Source organism: Musa acuminata, chromosome BXJ2-9, assembly GCF_036884655.1.
Source record: "Musa acuminata AAA Group cultivar baxijiao chromosome BXJ2-9, Cavendish_Baxijiao_AAA, whole genome shotgun sequence".
Taxonomy (NCBI): domain Eukaryota; kingdom Viridiplantae; phylum Streptophyta; class Magnoliopsida; order Zingiberales; family Musaceae; genus Musa; species Musa acuminata.
In genome coordinates, this window is record NC_088346.1 from 12,781,944 (window position 1) to 12,806,248 (window position 24,305).

The following is a 24,305-nucleotide window of genomic DNA, read 5'->3' on the forward strand; positions in this document are numbered from 1 at the left end:
ATTTAGATAGATCTTTAATCACATCACCATCCATCCATTACAGGTTGTCTCTCCGAATATGACTAAAGATATTTTGGCTATCCCACCAAACGAAGATTTAGGTAATTTTTAAAATCTCTTATAAATAAATAAAATATTTATACAAACCATAAATACATAAAAAAATATAATAAGTTGAAGTTTAAGTTAAAACAACGTAGTTGTTTATATAATGAGTTGAAAAGATATCTTATTGATTAAAAATATAATGAGTTGAAAAGATATCTTATTGGCCATATACTAAATACATAAGTAATAATTTTTTATTTTTATTATTTATATTTTATAGTAACTTTTGAAAGAGAGGTACAGGACTCACTGATTTATCTAAACAATTAATCTTATTTAGACAGATCCTTACTCACATCACCATCATCCATTACCTTATATCGTTTGTCTTTCCGAATATGACTAAAGATATTTTGACTATCCCACTAAATGGAGATTTAGGTAATTCTTAAAATCTCTTATAAATAAATAAAATATTCATGCAAACCCATAAATATATAAAAAATATAATAAGTTGAAGTTTAAGTTAAAACAACGTAGTTGTTTATATAATGAATTGAAAAGATATATTCTTGACTAAAAATATAATAAGTTGAAAAGATATCTTATTGACTACGTACTAAATACATCAGTAATAATTTTATTATTATTATTTATATTTTATAATAACTTTTGAAAGAGAGGTATAGGACTGATTGAGTTATCTAAACAATTAATCTTATTTAGATAGATCCTTAATCACATCACCATCCATCCATTACTAGTTGTCTCTCCGAATATGACTAAAGATATTTTAGCTATCCCTCTCCGAATATGACTAAAGATATTTTGGTTATCTCACCAAACGAAGATTTAAGTAATCCTTAAAATCTCTTATAAATAAATAAAATATTTATACAAAACCATAAATAAAAAAAATACGTAGTTATTTATATAATGAGTTGAAAAGATATTTTATTGATTAAAAATATAATGAGTTGAAAAGATATCTTATTGGCCATGCACTAAATACATCAGTAATAATTTTATTATTATTATTTATATTTTATAATAACTTTTGAATAATTAATTTATCTAAATAATTAAAAATATAATGAGTTGAAAGAGAGGTACAAGACTCACTGATTTATCTAAATAATTAATTTTATTTAGATAGATCTTTACTCACGTTATCATCCCTTCTTCGTTACCTTTTTCCAAATATGACTAAAGATATTTTAGCTACCCCCACGAGAGATATTTTAGCTTTCCAAATATGACTAAAGAGTCGTGTCAATCGAATATCTCTGACCCGTGGGCCCTCCTCATCCGACTGCCCCAGCTCGTCCCCCGCCGCCCCACCGTGGTGCTCCGCCGCCACTGCAGCCCCTCCAGTTGCCTCTCCCACTCGCCCCCGTCGCTCCGAAGCAGCGCCCGGTCGTATTCGCGGCGGAGGCCCTGGTCGGAGAGCACCTCGTACGCCTCCCGCGCCCGCATGAAGCGCTCCGCGAAGTAGCCCTCGTCCCCCGCTATGCGGCACGCGTCCGGGTGCCACCGCCGCGCCTGCCGCCTGTACGCCGCCTTGATCTCCTCCGAACCCGCCGTCTCTGCCACCGACAGCAGCTCGTACATGGTGGCCGCCCCCGGTGCCGCTCTCACTGTCGCCGCCGGCGCTCTAGGTCGCCCCCTGACCGACATGGCAACCAACGCAGGCTTGGCTACCGGAGAAGATAAAAGAAGCATCTCTCGTTCTCTGTGTGTGTTTGTGTATGAGCGAGAGAGAGAGAGAGAGGACCTACTGAGCCTCATATAGGGCCTGCTGAAGATAATTATACTAAGGAAAAGAGAAACCACTCCACATAATCGCAATTTTGTGTATCAAAACATAATTGTAAGCAAATAATATAATTTAAGTGAAATGATAAATATTTTGGATTGGGTAACCAAAATTTTCATAAACTTAAGCAATTATAAGAAATCCCAACACATTTATATTATAAGTATTGTATAAATATTTTTGATTAAATAAAGGATGGGAGGAGAAAAGAGCGGCAGAGACCATCACAAAGAACTTTGTTTGGACAACAAGGAAGACATATTTGGGAATCAAATCATGTTAACATGTTCAAGTCAACACGTAAATTTTGCAAAAGAAAGTAAAAATAAACCTCCACGTATTGCTGCTATTCACATACGGCTAAATTTCCTCTCACCTCTCTCTTCAGTCTCCGTCTTCGTCCAATTTGTCAATAATCCATCTTTATCGTCGCGAATGGCGGCGCCTACTTATTTGACATAGATTGTACTCATCTGGAAACTATATGCACTTTCAATCTCCATTTCAACCGTCACACTATTGGATGTGAGACTCCTTTAAACTTACCCATATATGCCACACATGTCACATGTGCATTCAAAAATTATAATCATATTTTTAAGAAATAATAAAATTATTCTTGAAAGAATTAATTGAGCTGCAACATATTATAGGTATATATCTCATGGATTTTTTTTTTTTACATGTAGGTTTATTTGACTTCAATTGAATTATGGCATCCTCTAATCTACAGCAACGATAGATTCGAATATAATAATATATATCGAAAATATATTTGAAAACGATTAGATATCAAGATATAACAACTTTCATTCATATGACTGTAATAGAATATCACCTATATACTTATGTTATCAATAATGATATAGTGAAAATGTGACTCAATTTAAATCATTTCACTTGTCAAACAAAACAGTATGATTTCTCTCTCCTATATTAGTGGTGTTTGACACATGTACATGTGATAAGAACTGAACCAAAAAAGATACATATCATATCTAGAATTTATATATAAAAAACTTGACATGTCATTGTCCATGTCTACGTTAGTACGGACACACATCAACTCATCTCGTTGCCCATCTTATCTATAAAATACAGTCCATAAGGAGTGATAACTTAGTAAGTATAAACTTTGATAATCTTAGCTAAGTCAACATAAACCAAGTTATATATATATATATATATATATATATATATATATATATATATATATATATATATATATAACATTTTTAAATTTCAAATCAAATATCTTAAACGTTTCATTATGAACTCACTTTCTTATAGCCACTTTAGCAACGTATAACTTGTAGCATGTAGGATGCATAATCAAGAGGCAAGATTCTGATTCAAGGTAAGTCATAATATATCTGTGAAAGCAAAGATCATAATATTTGTAATATAAAATCATAATACATCAATCATTTTTTACATCATGTATAATCATATATACAAATGTGCATTCCTACCGCATATCATATATACAAATACATAAATATTTCATAGCAATTATATTGAAACGTGCGTAATAAAAAGGTAAAATTTTGATTTAATTAGAACACACATGTGCAAAAATAGTTCATAATATATGTAATAAGAAATCATAATGCCACTATATTTTATTATAGATATGTGCACTCTCACGTTGTGTATACAAATGCATAAAAATATTTCATGATAATTGCATCTTCCTAGGGTCATATTGGTAATGTACCACCCCGTAACCCGACGGATGCATAACCGATATAACTCTTATTCAAGGTAAATCATAATGCATGTGTGCATAAGTAGGCCTTAGCAAATGCAAAAGGAAATCATATACAAACATCAACATCATATAATATGGCATATACATATACTTTTACACCATATGTCATAATATATATGTGTATTTCGTATATAATAATATATATACTCTCGTACTACTATATCTCATGATGTATACGTGAACTCTCGCATTGTATGTCATAACATATACATATGTTTTCACACTACATATTATAACATATACGTGCATTCTCATATCATACGTTATAACATATATGCATATCATATGTCGTATTATATTCGTGCACTCTCACATCGTATGTCATAATATATACATACACTCTCATGTTAGGATCAAGAGCACTAAAAGGGGGGGGGGGGGTGAATTAGTGTAGCGGAAAACTTTTTACGTTTTAAAACTGAGTTCGTACGACAAAGCCGATTTCAGCAGAAACTTCGATTCGTAAATCACTTTAACTTATGATTAGGCAAGAGGCAATTAAAATGAATCTGTTAAGGCAGTTTGCTGTTGTGATAGAAATCAGAATGTAAGCGCAAACTAAAATACGATGTTCGTATGAGAAAATCGATTTACGTCTAAACACGAGTCGGAAAGTTTTGAGCTTGGAAACACAGACGTAAAAGCGTAGAAGGCAGTAAGCTTATGAAGGAGGTTTGCAGTAAGGATAATAAGCTCAAAGTAAATGCAAACCAAAGGGCAGTGCAATTTAGAGTGGTTCGCGAGAAAATCGATTTACGTCTAAACACGATTCGGAAAGTATTGAGCTTGAAAACGCAGACGTAAAAGCGCAGAAGATAGTAAGCTATAAAGGAGGTTTGCAATAAGGATAATAAGCTCAAAGTAAATGCAAACCAGAGAGCAGCACGATTTAGAGTGGTTCGGTCAATCTTGACCTACATCCACTTCTAGCTTCCTCCACCGATGAGGTTGTCGACGTCCACTAGAGGCCTTCCTTCAATAGGCGAAGGCCAACCACCTTTTTATATATTCACTCATTTTGACGGGCTTAGGAGACAACCCTTACAAACTTTTCTCTCCTCTCTTGAAAGATCTGAAGTTGGAAGAAAAGAGGGAGAAGAACCTTTAGCTTATTACAACACTTTTGAGCTAAAAAATCTCATAGTAAGATCAGGATTTTGGTGGTTTTCGTTGCTCTTTCATTGCTGAAAGAGTGGGGTATTTATATGCCCAAACCAGTTTGAATTTGGAGCTCAAAACTATCAATTCCCGGAATTTCGGGGTCTGGCGGTTGCACTGTCTAACTGGGGCGATTGCACCATTGTCAGAGCTCGAAGACTGAGCTCCTGAGCGGTGCCACCGCTTGTCAGGGGCGGTTGCACCGCCTGGCAGAGCTCGGAGACCGAGCTCAGGCGGTGCCACCGCCTGATTGGGGTGGTTGCACTGCCCAGCCAGAGCTCGGAGACCGAGCTCAAGCGGTTCCACCGCCTGTCAGGAGCGGTTGCACCGCCCAGCCAGAACTCGGAGACCGAGCCCTGGGCGGTGCCACCGCCGACCCAGGCGATGCCACCTCTGGGCGAGAGATCTGGGTCCGAATGGGTTGATCCATTCGGCCCAATCTTATTCTTTCAAGGGCCCAATTGCCCCTAGATTAAGTTAATGGGATCACCTCCCATTTCTAACTTAATCATCGTGCTAACTATGATAATACTTAAGATAGCTTGCTCCGGTGCGTCAATCGTTTCTTCCAGCGAGCTTTCGGTGAACTTCCGTCGATCATCCGATGAACCTTCGGTGATGCTCCTGCGGACTTCCGGCAAACTCCTGGACTTGCGACGATCCACTTAGCGAGTTCTGACGAGATTCTTTTGGCAAGCTTCTGGACTTCTCGGATTTGTTCCCGTAGAACCTCCGACGACCGTCCGAACTTCCTTCGAGCTCTCGAACTCCCAACGTGATCATAGTCCTGACTCCGGCGCAACTCCTGCTGCATGTCTTACTTTCATCGTAGTTAATCCTGTGCACTTATCTCAACATATGGATTAGATAGCAAATGACAATTGATGTCATCATCAAAATCCGAGATTCAACATCTCATACTACCCGTAAATATGTCTGTGCATTCTCAAACCACACGTGATAACCTGCATATCATATATCTTCATTATGATTCATATATCTTTTTTTTTATGCAATACATATGTTAAGATCATGTTATGACTATCTTATGGCAATCATCTTATTTAAAATATATTTTAAAATATATATTAAACTCATGATGATCTTATCATTAAAAACTTATTTGATAATATATTTTGAGTTCACATTATATATAACCATTAATTTATAGTAAATTAAGCTTAATTTTTACTTGATTCAAGTAAAAATGAAGGTGCCAGGAAAGGGCCATGATCTATGCCATTAGGTGTGTTAGGGAGCTGAAAACATATCAAATTGAAACATAAGGTCATGATATGTCCAAATTAAAATCATTTCATTTTAAATCACTCATAACTCCCAATATAACCAATCATTTATTACAAAATTTTAGTAGAATCCTCTCTGAATTAGATTGTGTCTAACTTTCAACTTTACCTAGATTTCATCATTAATTAACCAATACTTCAACCTACATGACATATTAGTTGCTAATCAACCAACTCCATAATTTTGAGGTAATCTTGCTTTATCATTATGGTTGACCAAATCATCTTATATTATAAAAAATTAGGAGATATATAAACTTAGATATACATCAAATTTTGATTTAAAATAGAATTATTCGAAGACTAAAGTATCCTCTCAATTCAACTGTTATCACATATTCTATTTTGCTAAAATTGGGTTAAGATTGTCTGAATTTCTAAGGTTCCTATCTTTATATACAAAGATGATATTCACTCAATTTCATAGTCTACATAACTCTAAAAGATTCTTTTAAGATATATTAAAAGAATATAATCTAATCATATCTCTAAGGGGATTATTTTAGCTAGAATAGAACTCATTCACTAAAAATAGGAGATTCTAAGTATTTTAGATTGAAAAACCTATAACTCTATGCACCAATATTAGCATAAAGTAATACTAGAAGTCTTAGAATAATAAATAATTCATACATAATATATTCAAAAATAAAAAATTAATTTGAAGATTAGGTTACTCAAAAGTAGATAAAAATTTTAGTTCACAATATGCTAAATTAAAACTGAGGTATAAGCTAGGGGAAGAGTTAGGTTTTCTTACTTTCTTCTTTCTTATAACTAAGGTTTCTCTATCTCCTCGAAGACAAAGAGAAGTATCACTAGAACGACGGAATAAGAAGAGAAAGAATCATGGGTTATTATATAAGTATAGAGGATGAGTCCAAAATAGGATAGATGTGATTAAGAGGTTACCATGAGATTTAGAGAATCTTATTAGGACTTATCTAATTTTTTTTATAATAATTTTAGTATTATAATAACTTAATTCGAGCCTAATTTGGTTTGTCAAATAAGACATGTTTCAATTTAAATTCATCCTTCAATCTTCTTTGTATATCTTAATATTTTTAGTATAGTACTTCTCTTTGATTTTTATCTTAATTTAATTATCTATTACTTTATTATCTTTCACATATATGATATTTAAAACTTAAACTTATTTACTTTAAATATGATCAACTCATTTAAGCTTTGAGAATTGCTTTTGGTCAATTACAATGTTAATGTCCCTTTGAATTATTATATATATATTTATTGTCATGGCTTAACCTTATATTCAAGTTTACTAACACGTTTAGGCTTATTGCATTAGAGAATAATATTTCTTCACTTTAAAACATATTTAAAATAGGTCTCAATGCTTATAAATACTTCAAATAACATTTGGAAGAACTATGAGCATAACATTTTTTAAAGTATGTAGTTCAATTTTAAAAATCGATAATATGAGCATGCCATATATTATGTTTTCTAAGCATAGATATTATAAAATATATCTTTAAATGATAGCATATGTGTTTTGTGAGTGCTTGCATTCGTATACTAGGTGTAATATGTGTGAGAGAACTTAGGCTCTACACTAGATAGCTAATTAGATTTGAATTTAATTTAGATGAAAGTTTTATATGTGTTACTCATTGTCATTCTAGGATGACAAAGTGTTTAATTAAATATAAAAATATATCCATCGATTCCAGCTTATGATTTTTCATTAATCCATAGGAGACACATACCAACTACTTGCATTTAGAGGTGAAGAGTAAGGTTTTGGATCTTCATGTTCATCTGAATGTTAAAACATTTACATCAAGTAAAAAGATCCAAATTAAGGCTTCAATTTGGGCAATAATTAGGCTTAGAAACAGCCCAATGTTTGTGATCAGCCCATTACCAATCTTGTAATGTCTTATAAATGTGAGCTTCACTGGTGTATGAAATCCTATGAAACTATATCCGAACTTATAAACAGTGATTTTAACCAAAGAAATCAATCATTGAATTTGAAAAAAACATACAACTATAGAAAGGTCAAGTTGTCAGAGAAAAATTGTTCTTCTGGAAGTAGGATTCCAGGCTAAGTTATTTGGTTGATCTATGCATCATGTGTTCAAAGGTCAAAGAACACCTCAGTTGGGTGATGACATTACACCCATTAAAGTTGCATTGAATGTGTTAATGTTAAGCTCAAAGCATGAAAAAAGCAGCTCAAATATTAGAAGACTGTTTTCAATGCAACATGTTGTTTAATATTTTGCGTCATATTGCTTTCAGCTAAAGGAATGTTGATATCAATAAAACCTGAAAATTAACTTTTTCTTCAACATGTACTATGATTAAAGCAAACATAACCTGAATATAATCTGTTTCCAAAATACTTGTTTGACACCAATATGATCCTTTTAACGACCAGCTTAGTGAATAATGTCAAGTTAACCTTGATCGAGGACAAATCTTAAAGCAATGGCAACATTACTCTCTGGAAACTGATGTTGATGGTTCAAGTCAGAAACAATCTTTCTCTCTGATCTTATTATAGTCATGTTATAATCAATTTCATTGTGGTATACATGTGTGATGCTTCTCTTCACTTGCTAAGAAGAAGGTATGATATGATAATGTTCTCCCTCTTTAACACTTAGAAAATGTAGCCTTTTGGAGTGATAACATGGATCAGAAAGGCTATGTTGTTTCCACTGATGCAGCATTGGGATGAGAAATGTTGCTTCTACATCATAATTCATTCCTTGACAAGTGGACAAGTCCATTGCACTTGCGGATTAAGGAGTTGCTGGAAACATGTTTTGCAACTCGGTCCATCTTAAACAAGTTCAGCAGACACATTTCTCAGAGAGTCATCATGAGAGGAAGGGAGCAGTTTCAGTGGGGGGGAAGACTAGATCCTCTATCAGATTTGGCTGTGTTTCCAATGCTCACGAGCCCTGGATCTGTGTTTACAATCATCACAAAGCTTAAGACAATGCAATGAACCAAGGGAGCAGGGACACCACCAAATCTTCAAGAATCCAAGGAGTCTCTCATCCATCTTATATTATTCTGTATGACCTCTAACACATGTGGTTTCTTTTTCCTTGAACATCTCTAGTTTTGCTCTTCCAAGCATCAACACATGCTAATTAGTTCAAGTCATTATTGTTTAGAATGAGGTTTTTTGGGGCACTGAGCCAAGGAAATAGAACATGGAAGCATTCATGCATCACATTTTGATGTGCATTTTTAGCCTTGTGTCTTTTGGTGGACAATGTTTTCTTTAATCTGCCTGATGTAAAAAAAACCTTATCAGTCTTTCATCTATTATCATATGTCTGTCTCTTAAGGTAGAACAATGTTTGACATGATTAATTTGTACCTTCCAATTTTTAGCATCATATTATCTTTCTAGTCAGAAATGAAAAAGGAGAAAAAGAAAAAAACTTTAGTTGTTGGGTCCTAAACACTTTCTGAAAGTAATGTTCAAAAGATTAGTCTGTAGCATGGATAATGTCTCCACATACATCAAAACCTTTTTCCATCTGCACTAGTGGATGATGTTATTGATTCACATCTCAAGCTAATGGTTATGGATTATGTTAGAAGACCAGATCGGGTAGGAGTTGACTTGTGAAGGTTAAGATATTATTTTATTGGCATAAAGCAATCAAACTAATCTTTCTTTTTGAATCCTGTGTTGGTTTAAGGCAGGCATATCTCAAGCACTTGATTTGTTGGGCATCCTCAACAAAAGATTCCTCATTTTCCTTTTTTCATATTTTACGATAAATTTGATGACTGACAAAATGAGTCCATACGAAATTAAAAGTCACCATCGAAACAAACAAGATTTTGCAGTAGCATCCAATGAACTACCATTTGCCATGGGCATTATATAATGCACAAGTCAGAACAACATATTGAGACAAAAAACTATGTGGGCTGTGTCTCCAACATCGATTAGGATCTCTCCTTAGATTCTTCGGAGTATATCTTAATGGTTTTACGGGACTAGGATTGGGTGTTAAGATCCCTAAAGTTAGATGCAGATGTTCCTAACATCGAAGAACACATAAAATATCAAGTTAGTATGTCCAAAACCACCATCTCTTCCTACTTGAGTCTTCCGCTGTTAGTTTCAGGGAAAGAACAAGTGGTTAGCGAGCAAAGTCTGCCACACAAATTACAGACATGGTCCTTGAGAAACGAGCAAGAAGAACACATCTCCCCATGTCGAAGCTGGAAACTTAATAATTCATGTTACACACATACAATAATCAGCAACAACAAAAGTATTCATTCAGCAATCAACCTGTTGGATTTCATGCTTTGTTGGTCAAAGAGATGAGTACCGATTCATATGGCGAAAGGCAGTAATAAGCCTTTCTTTCTTTACTCGGGGTTTTGGATACCGCAGCTTTCGTGTGCATCTATCTATCTATCTATCGATCTGTCATGTTCTAAAGTTGTCGCTCTTAATCGTATGCAGTCGTTTTATGTGATTCTTTGGTTCTATTGGTTGGGTGGCGTTTACTAGTGGATAGAAGAGGATCTAAAACCAATAAAATCAGAAAGATCGTTTATGAAGGGTTTAATCATGATATGAATGCATCATCAACGAGAAGAGATGGAAGAAAAGGTCTAAGAAATTAAGGTTCTTTCTTCTTTAATTTATATACGATTTAAATGTGTCGATCAAAACAAAGCGATTGATGTTTTAACACTCGGAATACATATATATATATATATATATATACATATATCTTTGAAATCGATCCCATCCTCGTCACTGTGCTCACTGTAAAGCGGGGGATGAGATGAGGTGCAAGTCCTTTTCGCCTTTTAGCACCAAATGCCCACCTGCCTAAACTGGACCCACGTTGACCTGACCCTTCTCCACGCCTCATCCCGACCTAACTAAATCGGAAGATCGGAGAGCCACTTGGTTTATTCGATTCATTTAAATCCACAATAATTATCTTATTGGGATGAGAGAACGATGGTATTTATGAGCATTTTATGTTGATATCGTTTTGATATGATGAATATTTTTCATTAATCAACATGTGGGTACATTAGTCGATGTGACTATCATATCAATATTATATCTTAATTTTATATATTTAATTTTAATAATAATAATAATAATAATAAATGATAAATGATAAATGATGAAGATGACATTCAAACCCACGACGATATATACGTTTTATATAACTATCGATAATTGGGTGTATTATAAACATGAGCCTCTCCAAGTATAGTTAAGAAAAGACTAAATTAAGAGATTCAATACAAAATCACATTTGGATTCAAATCATAACAAGATAAATAATTTGGACATGTTTTGCCTCCATGGAGAGTGAGTGGGTTAGGCCATGTCTATTTCAACGCATCAAACTCTCAATCGAAATTTGCATTAACAAAGTTGATGCAACAATTAATATGATGGACGTGTGAAGCAGTACTTGGAGGAAAGAGTGGGACCCTCCCCCTAAACCATACGTGGCAATGTGGTCAAAGACATCAAAGATATAAGTAAGATCTTTTCTTTTTCTGAGGACAAATTGATGTCGATTTCCCTCCATCTTAACTTCATATCGAGAATGACTACTCACCAATTAGTCTATGTTCCAATGGTTGACCTTTTTTCTTTTCGCTCTCGTGTTGGGAAGATGATACAATCGAGGCATGGGTGGGTGGTGGATATACATGAAGTCTAAATATTTTATTTCCACATATTATCTATATATTTTCGTGCCCTTTGACTCTTTGACTCACATAATATTAGATGCCTGATAATGAACAAAAATAGTATTACATAGTGTTGCAATCTAAAAGTCCAAAGTACATAAAAATGACAACTATTATCAGGATGGTAATCGTAGTTGATAATATTATGACCATCTTAGAGCTATATATTTTCAATCTTATAATATTAATCATATAAAATTAAGATGAATAAATTGGGGCATCCGCTTGGAATTATCTATGAGGATAGGGGTAGAACGGTCAATTGGCAGATGCGTGGCTTTCCCGGGAGCGCCGACGTTGAGACGCGATTTCTCCGCTGCCTGCGATGCTCTCTCTCCCCTCTTCCCTATTAAACCAGACTCCCCTTCTCACCATTCCGCCTCCCTCGCTCGCCTCTCTCTCTCCCTCTGACTACTCCGTAACACCTCCTCCTCTCCGCTTTGTACCGGTTACTCCGCTCGATGTTTGTCACCTCCATGGCACGTCAGTTCCTGAGAAAGGCAGGTTTGATAGCGTGACGGAGGACAGCAAACAATCAAAACTGCGATTTTTCTTCCTTCTCTCATGTAAAGGTGCCTCCTTTATGGTTTTCTGCCTCTTTCTCGGACCCCTTTTGGGCCTCTGTTTTCTGTTGGATTCCTGCGGATCCCCTTTGCTTTCCTCGGTTTTGGTGTTTCGTTCCGGTTTTCTGCTAGAGTTGATTGTTCTTTTCCGTGGTTGTTATTGGATTCGCGGTTTGGCTGGGGGGATCTTTGAACGTCGGTCTTGTAGCTCTAATGTCGGCGTCAAAGAAAATTTCTTGTCATGCTGAGGAAAAACTCGTGAACTGGTCATTACCAACTCAATTCTACGCGATATTTTCTTCTTGCTTCCGTCATCCTCTTTGGGTTCCTGTAACAGGATCAATATTTCCTTGCATTTTCTACTCAAATAGATGATACTTTTCATCTGAATTTTTTTGTTTTTAGGTTTTTTTCTTTGTGTATCTTAATCTTGATGTTCTTCGAGGAAAAAAAATTATCTTTGTGATTCCATTGTCAAGCGTTTCTTCTATTGACCATGGTTTTAATTCGATTTGGGGAACTATTTGATTTTTGGGAGCAAAAGTTTCAGTTTTGGAGATGAAGTGAAGTAGTTGAGGACTTAATTTATGGTCGGAATCTGTCTGCTCCCCTGTTCTTGTTTTAATATTCCGAGTTCTTGTCTGACGATCTCCTCACCGTTCTATTTTGAGGCTTCCGCTGAGATCAGTCATTGATTGCAAAGTCAACGATCAGATCTGCAGTCAAATTTGGTATCCTAATGTTTCGTAATCAAATTCAAGTGGAAATTGCCCTAAAATTAAATTTGGATGCTTTGAGTGCCGAATTAATTCTCTTCACTACTGATAAGGGGATGATTTATCAACTTTAATTTTCTTTTATACTCTGAAAAATGTTTGTGTTGCATTTGCTTCCCCCTTTTATTTATCTCTGTCTGTATAAAAGTGGAATCAATTTCTCATTAAATGCATTTTGGTTTGTTGAGTTGGCGTGAGGATGAAAATATGGAACGGAGGACATGGTTGATTGTGATTGTAGTTATGAAGATGAACCATAAATATTCTCTCTGCTACTCTTTGACTTTTACTTTCCTGCATCTTTGATGAGCCTTTTCATTCTCCAGCTTGATGACATCTGATCTTTTAGTAACCTGATTAATGTGGACGAGTGATTATTTAAATATCAAGAAAAAGGTTTCTTTTTTGTATTATAATCTTGAAACCTTTTGTCACAAAGCAAGAATATATAAAGGGCTTTGATTTAAATTTGATTTCCTTGACTCGGTGCCAGTTTTTATACTATGTACAATCTGCATTGGATCTTTGGTCATTTGTTGATTATTTGATTGCAACTGTTGCTTATGTGTGTATGTTTTTAGTTGCTCTTTAATTTCATGGAATGATGTTCATGTTGTTGTTGGATTTTCTTTTCTGATTGAGCCTTCTGTAAAACATTAGAATTGACATGCCTAAGATCTTATGGACATTTTTAGTTGCCTATAAATTCATTGAAATTTGTTGTGTTCATGAGTGAGAAAGTAAATATTATATAGGATCCATGAATTTTCTTGATGCTTCATGTATTCCTGCAAAGCATGGTTCCCAGAATTAATTCTTCTATCTCAAAACACACAGTAGCCTTTCTCAATCTATGTCTATATATATATATATATATATATATATATATATATGTATATATGAGAGTGGCCAGCATAACTGGTGTGTGTTATACACTGTTATGGCAAGCTACTTTGAACAATGATTTCTCTGTCATGTTTTTTGGATCTTACAATTTGATTCCTTAATCAGTTTGCTTGCAATACTTTCTTCCTTGTTTATCACAGATGTATATGAAGAAGAAATGTTTTGCTCTTTATGATAACATTTGCCAGTGTTATTGATCGTTTTCGTATTTCTTGTGTTGGATTTAATGCCACATGTCTCTCTTTTGTTATATGTTCTTTGTTCTCTTGTCATTCAGCTTACAGTGATGTTGGATGTATAATATGAGAGAAAACAAGTTAACTATGGACTCAATTCTAAGAGAATTAGTAATCTCTGTATCATAATAATATATATACATATTTGTGTTCTTAAACAACATGATTGTCATCTTTGGATGCAACATTTCTGATATTTAATACCAACAGTTTGTTTTGGGTTACAGGAGAATAGTGCTTCTGTTTGAGCTGTGAGTTCACAGATCTGATAGTCTGTGCTGCTAACAATGATGGGTGGGCTATTAATGGAAGGCATGGTTTATCCTGGAGAGCCTAATTATGTGCAAAATATCAGCTATGGATCCCTTCATCAGCCTTTGGTCGGTGAATGCAATGGACAAGGACATCTTATCGATCCACCACAGGATAACTTTGCTGAGGTTTGTGATGAAGAGAGCGACGACGAAGATGTTGACATCGAAGAGCTTGAACGCCGTCTGTGGCGAGACAGGATGCGGCTGAAGCACTTGAAGGAACAGCAGCAGCAGCAGCAGAGCAAGAGCAAGAGCAAGAACAAGGAGCAAGGTGACTCGGCAAAGCAGCGTCAGTGCCATGATCAAGCCCTCCGAAAGAAGATGTCTCGCGCGCAGGATGGAATCCTCAAGTATATGCTTAAAATGATGGAAGTATGCAATGCTCAGGGCTTCGTTTATGGTATAATTCCAGAGAAGGGCAAGCCTGTCAGTGGTGCCTCCGACAACCTCAGAGGGTGGTGGAAAGAAAAGGTCAGGTTTGATCGGAATGGACCTGTGGCTATCGCAAAGTATCAGGTTGACAATGCCATTGTTGGATCCAACAGTGAAATGAGCTCTGGAACTGCAAGCCTTCATTCATTGCAGGAGCTTCAGGATACAACACTGGGTTCTCTCCTGTCAGCTCTGATGCAGCACTGTGACCCACCTCAGCGAAGGTTCCCTCTGGAAAAGGGAGTTGCACCCCCATGGTGGCCTACCGGGAAAGAGGAGTGGTGGCCGCAGCTGGGAATTCCGAACGACCAACGACCGCCACCCTACAAGAAGCCTCATGATCTGAAGAAGGCTTGGAAGGTTAGCGTCTTGACTTGTGTAATCAAGCATATGTCGCCTGACATCAACAAGATCCGTAGGCTCGTCCGGCAGTCCAAGTGCCTGCAAGACAAGATGACCGCCAAAGAGAGCGCGACATGGCTCGCTGTCATCAAACAGGAGGAGGACATGTACATGAAGCTGCACCCTGAAGCTTACTTTCCGCCATCCTCTGGTAGCTGCATTTCGGGATCCATCTCCTTCGTTAGCAGCTGCAGTGAGTACGACGCAGAAGGTGTTGATGAAGGCAAGTGTGAGGATGTAGTGAACCACAAGCTTCACGCTGAAGGGAATCCTTTCGATCTGAGTGGCACTGCAAGGAAAGAGAAGACTGTGAAGGAAGAGATGAACATGGAATTTACTCGGAAAAGAAATGTTGCTGAGCCAGAATCAGTGCTGAACCAATGCATCTATACCTGTGATAATGTGCAGTGCCCACATCATGATCCCCGGCATGGGTTTCTGGATAGGAATGCAAGAAACAGTCACCGATACGTTTGTTTGTATCAAGGAACAGGGGTGGCTTTCAACAGCTTCCCGGTGAAGGAGAACAAGCTTCTGAGTTTCTCTGTGCCATACGATACCCAACCAAATCCGACAACCCTTGAATCAGGCCCCATCCCTGCTAACACATCTGATTTGAGCATTCCTTCCGATGGGCAGAGATCGATCGACGAGTTGATGAGTTTGTACGACAAGAATCTCAATGCTAACAAGAGCTTCAACTCGAGAGGCATAGGGATGTCGGAAGGCCGAACTCCTCTGCAACCTAGAACTCGAGTGGAGGACAACTTCTTTCCGCAAGGGACTAAAGCAATCGGTGGTATGCTTGAGGAAGTCAGCAACTTGGTGCAGCAACAGCAGCAATTCCCTGTTCGCGAGAACGTAATGCCATTTCAGCAGCAATTTGGTAACCCATCTGATGAAATGAGTGGTGACCTGTGCTATGGATCTGCTTTTAGTATGCCTTCCATGGACTACTCTGATACCTTGCACAGATTGCAGAAGGCCGAAGCAGCCAACTGGTTTTACTGAGAAGGAAGGCAAGACAAAGCAAAGCAATCCACATGAACAGAAACAGAGTCGGAGTCATGTGGTTCTCTCGTGAGCAGAGGGTGTGTAGAAACCTTGCTATTTGGTTGCATTTAGTAGCACTTTTTCTTTTTTCTCTTTCTTATTTGCTTCCTTAGATCACTGGACAAATCTTAATCATCTCTATCTGGTGCCATGGGATGTGCTTGCCATGAACTCTCATGGAAGAACAGGTTGTTTGCATTGATTTTGAGGGGATTGGCAACTGAAAGCTCTATGCTATCCTACTTTGGAATGTTTATGAACGTGTAATGTTTCGAATCTATTTTTTAGGTAAATCAGTACCCAGTTAAGTTATGCTTTCTTGAAAATGCTCATTTTCTTGCTATCTTTGTCGTGCAGAGTTTAGGGCGATTTTGATTTATTTATGCTTATCGAATCTATTCCCTTAGGTCATGTCGTGTCGATCGATTAGTTTGGAGCTCAAAGAACCCATTTGACTATGATTTTTTTTCTACGGTAGGTAATATGACGAGTAGAGACTCGAGACACACGGAACACAACGAAGCAAACTTGACTTGATTTTAAATTAATATTTATTATTAAATTTTCCTTTGTTTCCGTTATAATCATTATTACAGACAGGTGGTGAACAATTTTATTCATTAAAAAGATGGGGCAGTAATGATGGTAATATTCAATCGTCATTTGGCATATTTATATCAAGAAATTATTGTGAAAAGACAAATTAATTCAAACCATTTTGGATTCACGATTTGAGTGGTTTCTCGATAGATAGAGATGACAACGTGATAATAATTTCTATCACATGTTGCTTTCTAGAAGCTTTGAAACTTCAAAAGACAACGAGGAAAGGTCAACAAAGGCCAAAGTCATACGCATATCAGTTTCTATTTCTCACCTGCTTCTTTTACCTTCCTTGTGATTGTAGGATTTCATGGTGGGCTCACATGGAACCAATGCCGTCGCTCCAACTAAGACGAAGGTATGGCTGTGGAAAGTAATCGTGTTTCGAGTCAAACGCCTGGAGGAAGAGGAAAGCGTCCGCGGCACGGGTCAAATCACGGACAGGACTTCTGCCACCATCTCCACCATTCTTCTTCTTCTTCTTCTTCTTCTTCTTCTCTATCCATTGCGTCTTTGTCTCACCAAGTTCCCCGCTGTAGTCTTCCCTCTTCTGTAATCCTGCATCTGTAACAAGTGAAAGGCCAGGAGGATCCATCATCACATGATTCTTTGAGCTCCACAACAGGAAAGCGTTGATTGGTGAGGTCTGCAACTTGGTTTCTTGCTCCATGTTCTTGATTGATCCATGTGATGTAAGGATCTTAAGTGAGGTCTTTGCCATGCCTTCATAGGCTGATTGATCTCTTGTATCAAGAGAACCTCCTTTCTTTTCGTTGAGAAGGAAGAGCAGAGGAAGCCAGAAAGCATGAATCTTCTTCGCATGACCTAGTTTTGAGATTTTGCCGTGATGCATCATTGCACCATCTGCTGCTATTATGTGTAGGTGTAACTTTCCTTGTCAGTGGTGACCTGAACTTAATTGCACATCAAGCTTTCCACAGCTGTTGCTTGGTGACTCCCTTATTTTGTTTCAAGTCCTCGAGAGGCAACTAGTTTAAGATGTAGTTCTCCAATGTCCCATCACCTCACGAGCTAATCTGCAGTGTTTTCTTCTCCAGCTGCTCACCATCAATCAATCTCTCACTCTCTCTCTAGAAAAAAATCGATCCTATCTTTTTCCATGATTGGTGATCCATAGATCCTGAAACAAGACAAGAGAAAAGGTTCAACTCACAAGTGTTAATGTAGCTTCAGCTAGTTGATCTTGCTAACTCACCTTAGTTCTGTCTGTACAATTGCTTATTGACTTCCTTGATACAAATCTTCAGAAGCGATCAGGATACCAGATCATTCAACTGTATAGTTTTGATGCCCTTTGTCATGATTCCATTGTTCTATTTACACAATCTGTTTCAGTCTTCTGAAATTTTCACATTCCAAATGGTATTTAGATGTTCGATTTCATCCAGCAACTGCAGATGCATAATAGTTGGGTGCAAGCGAATTTTGAACTCTCTTTTAATCATACACCACCTGTAAATGAAATAATGGATTAGCTATTCAACTTGATCTATCAGAAAAGTGAGTTGGAACATGATTGTCAGATATCTAATTTTAGAATAAAAAGATTGTGATATAGCAGACGGCAAAAGGCACACACACAGCTAAAGACACTCATGAACCACAGAACTCGAGAAATCTAACTTAATTCAGATGGATGCTTGTATCATATGAAACATCTATACGTATCTATGATGGAAATAAAAAAAAGCTATCAAAATCATTTTGTATGTGAATTGATTTAGTGATTTTAGTTTCACTAGCATGGGGGGTACAATGTGCCACCAGTGCATGCCGTTGGTATTCACATGTCCAACCCATTAGGTACGAATCCTGTGCCTAGCATGAATCATGTTTCTAGTACCGTACATGTCGATCACTATGGTTCATCATGGTCGCTTTGGTCAGAACGTGCCACTTATGATTAAATAGTATTATGCTGCACAATATTCCCAGATCTGAACATACATCCGGGAATATATGTTCTGACTTCTACTTTGTATGAGGAATAAGTGTCGGATAAGTCTTTCTATCTTTTACTTCTCAATCTTTCCTCAACATAAATAAATGCCTAGAAATTGGTCATTATGCAACTAAATTATGTTTGAGAACTGTCGCTACTTATTTTATGCAATTTCTTTAGCAAATGAGTGCAAATTCTTAATACTTTATGCTAATGCATTTACTTGGAAATTTGTTCTTGAAGCCTCCTACAGTTGGTCAATTGTGTGAGGATGAATATAGTAAAATCAAAAGGGAATGGCATTGAGAAATCCTTGTCCATCGAAGAGCAGAAAGCTAAGGTAAGTGTGCTTTGGAATGCTTTTGTTTTTCAATCTGTTGTTTACTTTATTGTGACTTAAAATATCTCAAATGCGTATACTATGTAGTCTATAGCACCTATGACTACCGTAATCTTTTTCAACATCCAGTATTCCTTCTGATGAGAAAATTGGTCATGTGTCCTGCCATTTAGATAAATGAAGTTCGTGAAATCTTGGGGCCAATGGTCAATATGCTTCCAAACTTCTGTTCAGATGCTTCGGTATCGAGGTATCTACGTGCAAGAAACTGGAATGTGGAAAGGGCAAGTAAGATGCTGAAGGAATCTCTGAAGTGGAGATTGGAATATAAGCCAGAAACCATTCGCTGGGTATGCATATATTTCTTTTTGTAAAGATGTGCCAGTCTAGCTAAAGTGCTCATCTGGTCTACAAAGTTACTTCAAGAACCTGATAAATCATGAAAATTAACTTCAATCCTCCACAGAGTAGAAATAACCTACTTAAGATTACCATGAGGAATATATTGACTAAAGTACTATAATTATCAGATATATTTCTGGAAAGAAACTAAGTAATTTAATGAGAATACTGTAACAAAATATACCTCAATGTTCATTGAATCTTATAATGGAAGCTTGAGTGAAATGCAAATTGTGTTAAGGAACTTTGACATGTGACTTGAAATGATAAATAAACTAAACAAATTTAAGATTACTAACCCATGTTCATACTTTTTCACATGATACCAATGAAACTCCCTTTCCATCTTCTAGGAGGATGTTGCTCATGAAGCTGAGACTGGAAAAATCTACAGGGCTGACTACCTTGACAAGAATGGAAGAGCTGTTCTTGTTATGAGGCCTGGATTTCAGGTTCGAGTAGCCAAAGTAACATATTTTTGAGTATTCAATTTTAGATTTCATTGTTTAGATCTTGATGCGATATGAAAACTTGAGCAGAATACTAGCTCAAGTAAAGGACAAATCAGATACCTGGTCTACTGTATGGAGAATGCCATTTTCAATTTAGCAGCAAATCAGGAGCAAATGGTGTGGCTCATAGATTTTCAAGGCTGGACTATGGCAAGTGTATCAGTAAAAGTGACTCGTGAAACAGCCCATATTTTGCAGGACTACTATCCCGAAAGGCTGGGACTGGGAATCCTGTATAATCCTCCAAGGATTTTTGAATCATTTTGGAAGGTATGGCCTTAATTTCACATGCTATATCATCCACAAAACCTACTTTTCTTGGAGTAAACTAACAAAAACAAAATCATAGATTATCCAAAAGTGATGCTAGAACAAAAAAAATCATATACCTCTGATTTTTTTTCTCTAAATAACATATAAATATATGTGTGTATACAATACATATATGTCTATTTAAAGCATTTGGATGAAATTTAACAGCTTTACATCTTTTAGATTTCCTTATGTGTAAAAGTTTATTTCTGCCTCTTCTCCTATTTTGCAGGTGGTGAAGCCCTTTCTTGAGCATAAGACATACAAAAAGGTGAAATTTGTTTACTCTGATAACACCGAGAGCCAGAAAATAATGACTGACCTCTTCGAAATGGACAAACTGGAATCTGCATTCGGGGGCCATAATCCAGCCGGGTTTGATCTCAACGAGTATGCTGAAAAGATGAAAGAGGATGATCAGAAGATGTCTGCTTTCATGGAATCAGCTTCTTCTGTCTTCTTCCAAGAACAATCCCATGTTTCTGTTCTCCAACCAGAGTTCTCAGTAACCGAACATCAGTTAGAATCCTCATCTGATTCATCTCCCTCGAGTGACGCCGAATCTCCCAGAAGAGTAGATACCAAGATTTCTTCAGCAGACGAGATGAAAGAACAACTGAACTGCAAGGACACCACAATTGCTGAATCAGGGGTTTCACATCCGCTGATCCATATGAATGACTTTGCATAAATGATGTAATGTCTCTTCTTTGTTTAGTGCAGCTGTGTGCATAAAATCAGAATAAAGTATATCCTCTGGCAACAGAATTCTATTTTCACAAAATTTCCCAATATAAGAGATTAGGCAAGCAATACGAAGGGCAGCTTTTGGTTGGTGTGCTGGCAAGTAAAAGGTACAATTATAGGTTGGCATTAGACCCTATTTTCCCTTTGTATTGTGAATTTTTGAAAAGTTGGCAGATAAAAACCATATCACCAGTAAACAACATTGCAATTGAGATTGATGAATATGCATGGATCTCAATTTACTCATGTAACTGGACAGTTTTTTCTTATAAAGTTCCATGTTTTGTAGAACAGAGATTTGAACATGGTATTGTCTTATGCACATATTTTGCATTTGCTAATCTATGTTCATCTGAAACCACCTCACTGTGAGGCTTGGCCTCTGTGAGACCAAATTTAGACACTCCAAACAAGAACAAGTTGACTTGACAGTCCCTGATTTCTGTGAAGCATTTTTGCACAGTTTGGACAGTTCAGAAAAGACCAAGTTGACTCAATTCAACTCCTAACCATTTTTCTGTTCCTTTCAAACGCATCCAATGTAATCATCCCAATGAATCAAGTCAGTCAATCAAACGAATTATATCCAGAAACATAGTTCCAAACTAGTTTTTACTAGAAATTCAGCCTCTAAACCCATCGAATATTAAGTCCAAGAAAATTTCCATTAAGACCAACAATAGACTTAGTTCAACCAAAAGCCTAACCTGAACTTGTAACAACCTAATTCAATCTGGGTCAGAAGTTTAATCAATGATAGTAAAAATGATTATAGGCCACTGAAGACATGCTCAATGCCAATAATCTCTGCAAAATATGCATAGTGGCTAATGAAGGTATGGGTGTGTATTTGGCACGACAAAACAAGAACACGCCGGAAGGTATATCACCACAACTTTAGCTTGACAAGTAAACAAAAACGATGCTTTCGAGAGCTTTATTGCACATATGCCTGTTATGAAATGCACCTCACAAATGCATATTTTCTGTCAGTTGTATGAAGCTCTCACAGTACATTGACTAATTTGCTCAAAAGATGATGAAAGATGTCGCACTACATTCTAAGACTTTCCAATTCATGATACAACGAAACAAAGCTCAAGAAATACACAGTACAAATGAGTTTCCTTCGTGATAATACGAGGTAATTGATCGTTTCAAAACTTATGTGCCTCTATTTGCCAAGAATCAGAGCTAAATCTCATCTAAGTTCAAAAAATTGATAACACCACCAGAATGCATCTTCTGGAGTGGCTCTAAACAAATTTTTTTCTCATTGCAACGACATGCAATATAACAATTTTGCTCAGTCAAATTTCTTGATATATTGAAAAATCATAATCAATTCAAAACTTCTTACACCGTGAATGGATGACAATGTAAAGAATTATGATTATCAAAATTTGAAAAGGAAAAGAGAGAGTCCATCAATGAATATGATCCTTCGTAAATATTACATATATTGTACCAATGTTGGGGAAGTCCTAGACAGGATAGTTGCACAAAGAAATTTACAACTATTCACCATTAGTGTACCAATGTTGAAACTCCAAATGCCATTAACAGCCTCTAAAAATATTACATATATTCCTAAAAATTAGTAGTTTTTCTATTTGTCCCTTTAAATTTAAGTTCTCAATTATAGAGAATGTTTGTCTATTATTTTATCCTTGTCATATATTAAAGCATGTGTTATGTATTTTTAAAATTTTAATATTTTTAAAATTGACCAGTAGCCATGGTTAATAGTGTGCCATTGAATAGCATGTGCTTTCAATCCACAAAGATTACTCACTCACCATGACTTGATTGGAAGCATGCTAACGGGAGTGGCACACATAAAGAATCTATATATTTAAAGATATTTATATATAAGGTCTAAACATTTAGATGGATATGTATGATAGTTTAAATTTTGAAGAAACAAATATATTATTTCCAAACTTTGAAAGGATAGATCTGTCAAAGCCCTTAGATAGAAAGTGTAACATTATACCCCTAGTTTCACCCATATCTTATATGCATGATTAAAGTATGATACCACATTTTAAATTTTCATTATTATTATTGATATGAATGCAACGAAAAATAGATAATCATAAAATAGATAATCGTGTACACAATATTATTATTGATATTTAGTAAGTATGCTACCTTACTAAATAAAATGACAAGGTTTCTCATGTACACAATATTTTTGACACCTGTACATAATTATAACATCTAACCAAAAGAAAACCCAAATATAACATGATTAAAATTTATACATATAAAATGTCCATAGGCCATCGTCCATATTTACAGTGGTATGGGCTTGCATGTGCTCACTTCCCTATCCAATCACTTGGGTGGGATACTAATATCCTTATCTGCAAAATAGGGTCTATAATGAGTAATCACTCAGTAAATACAAACCTTTATAGCTTTATTCAGGTGAGCATACATCATTTCATGTATATCATATTTTAAAATCATCATAAGACAATTAACAGTAAACACCTCATCCTGTGATTTCTTTAGCAAGCATAACCACCTCATCCTATAATTTCTTTAGTAAGCATAACCATACAACATAGTATACGTATAATAAGGACATAAAATTCTATATCGGAATAATTCGAAATGCTTATATGCATACGTAGGAAACATAAAAAAATCATGGACTTCTATATCTCATATTATAACATATACATACACTCCCACCCCACGCTATCGTAATATATACATACACTCCCACACCATACTGTCACGGACTTAGCTGGTTTTGCCTAAGTCGTGCGGCACCCTTGCGTGTCCGTCCGCAAAGGTCAGCCTCCCCGAAGCCTCCCATTGTCCCTTAGGACCAACAAAAGAGAGAACGGGCTAGAGAGAACGCCTCAATCGGGATCCACAAGCAAACATC

General features: G+C 36.3%; 3 protein-coding genes across 8 annotated transcripts; 2 read left to right on the forward strand and 1 right to left on the reverse strand.

Annotated features, from left to right (window-relative positions):
- Positions 1–1,320: 1,320 nt before the first annotated feature.
- LOC135622002 (chaperone protein dnaJ 20, chloroplastic-like) lies at positions 1,321–1,770 on the reverse strand. The gene has a single exon (XM_065123628.1). The coding sequence runs from the start codon at positions 1,768–1,770 to the stop codon at positions 1,321–1,323; it is 450 nt and encodes a 149-aa protein (XP_064979700.1).
- A 10,414-nt stretch (positions 1,771–12,184) lies between these two features.
- On the forward strand, positions 12,185–16,836 carry LOC103998195 (protein ETHYLENE-INSENSITIVE 3-like 1a). 3 transcript variants are annotated; one of them, XM_009419598.3, is made up of 2 exons: positions 12,185–12,408; positions 14,551–16,836. In XM_009419598.3, the coding sequence occupies exon 2, from the start codon at positions 14,611–14,613 to the stop codon at positions 16,480–16,482; it is 1,872 nt and encodes a 623-aa protein (XP_009417873.2). In that variant the 5' UTR covers positions 12,185–12,408; positions 14,551–14,610; the 3' UTR covers positions 16,483–16,836. The 3 variants fall into 3 exon arrangements, with proteins under 3 accessions (XP_009417873.2, XP_009417872.2, XP_018673849.2); XM_009419597.3 differs by having other exon boundaries at positions 12,186–12,414; XM_018818304.2 differs by lacking the exon at positions 12,185–12,408 and adding an exon at positions 12,453–13,136.
- Positions 16,837–17,467: 631 nt separating this feature from the next.
- On the forward strand, positions 17,468–21,694 carry LOC103998193 (uncharacterized). 4 transcript variants are annotated; one of them, XM_009419594.3, is made up of 6 exons: positions 17,468–17,771; positions 19,344–19,430; positions 19,604–19,780; positions 20,186–20,284; positions 20,372–20,614; positions 20,889–21,694. In XM_009419594.3, exons 2-6 carry the CDS (start codon positions 19,362–19,364, stop codon positions 21,345–21,347), a joined length of 1,047 nt encoding a protein of 348 aa, XP_009417869.2. In that variant the 5' UTR covers positions 17,468–17,771; positions 19,344–19,361; the 3' UTR covers positions 21,348–21,694. The 4 variants fall into 4 exon arrangements, with proteins under 4 accessions (XP_009417869.2, XP_018686596.2, XP_009417868.2 ...); XM_018831051.2 differs by having other exon boundaries at positions 17,468–17,766; XM_009419593.3 differs by having other exon boundaries at positions 17,469–17,771; positions 19,334–19,430.
- The last annotated feature ends 2,611 nt before the right edge of the window (positions 21,695–24,305 follow it).

Excerpts from the sequence above, each read along its gene's own strand:
- LOC135622002 (XM_065123628.1), bottom strand. The coding sequence starts at position 1,770 with ATGCTTCTTTTATCTTCTCCGGTAGCCAAGCCTGCGTTGGTTGCCATG.
- LOC103998193 (XM_009419594.3), top strand. The coding sequence starts at position 19,362 with ATGAATATAGTAAAATCAAAAGGGAATGGCATTGAGAAATCCTTGTCC. Across the intron at positions 19,431-19,603 it reads TCGAAGAGCAGAAAGCTAAG|ATAAATGAAGTTCGTGAAAT; the intron begins GTAAGTGTGCTT and ends CCTGCCATTTAG. Across the intron at positions 19,781-20,185 it reads AGCCAGAAACCATTCGCTGG|GAGGATGTTGCTCATGAAGC; the intron begins GTATGCATATAT and ends TCCATCTTCTAG.
- LOC103998195 (XM_009419598.3), top strand. The coding sequence starts at position 14,611 with ATGATGGGTGGGCTATTAATGGAAGGCATGGTTTATCCTGGAGAGCCT.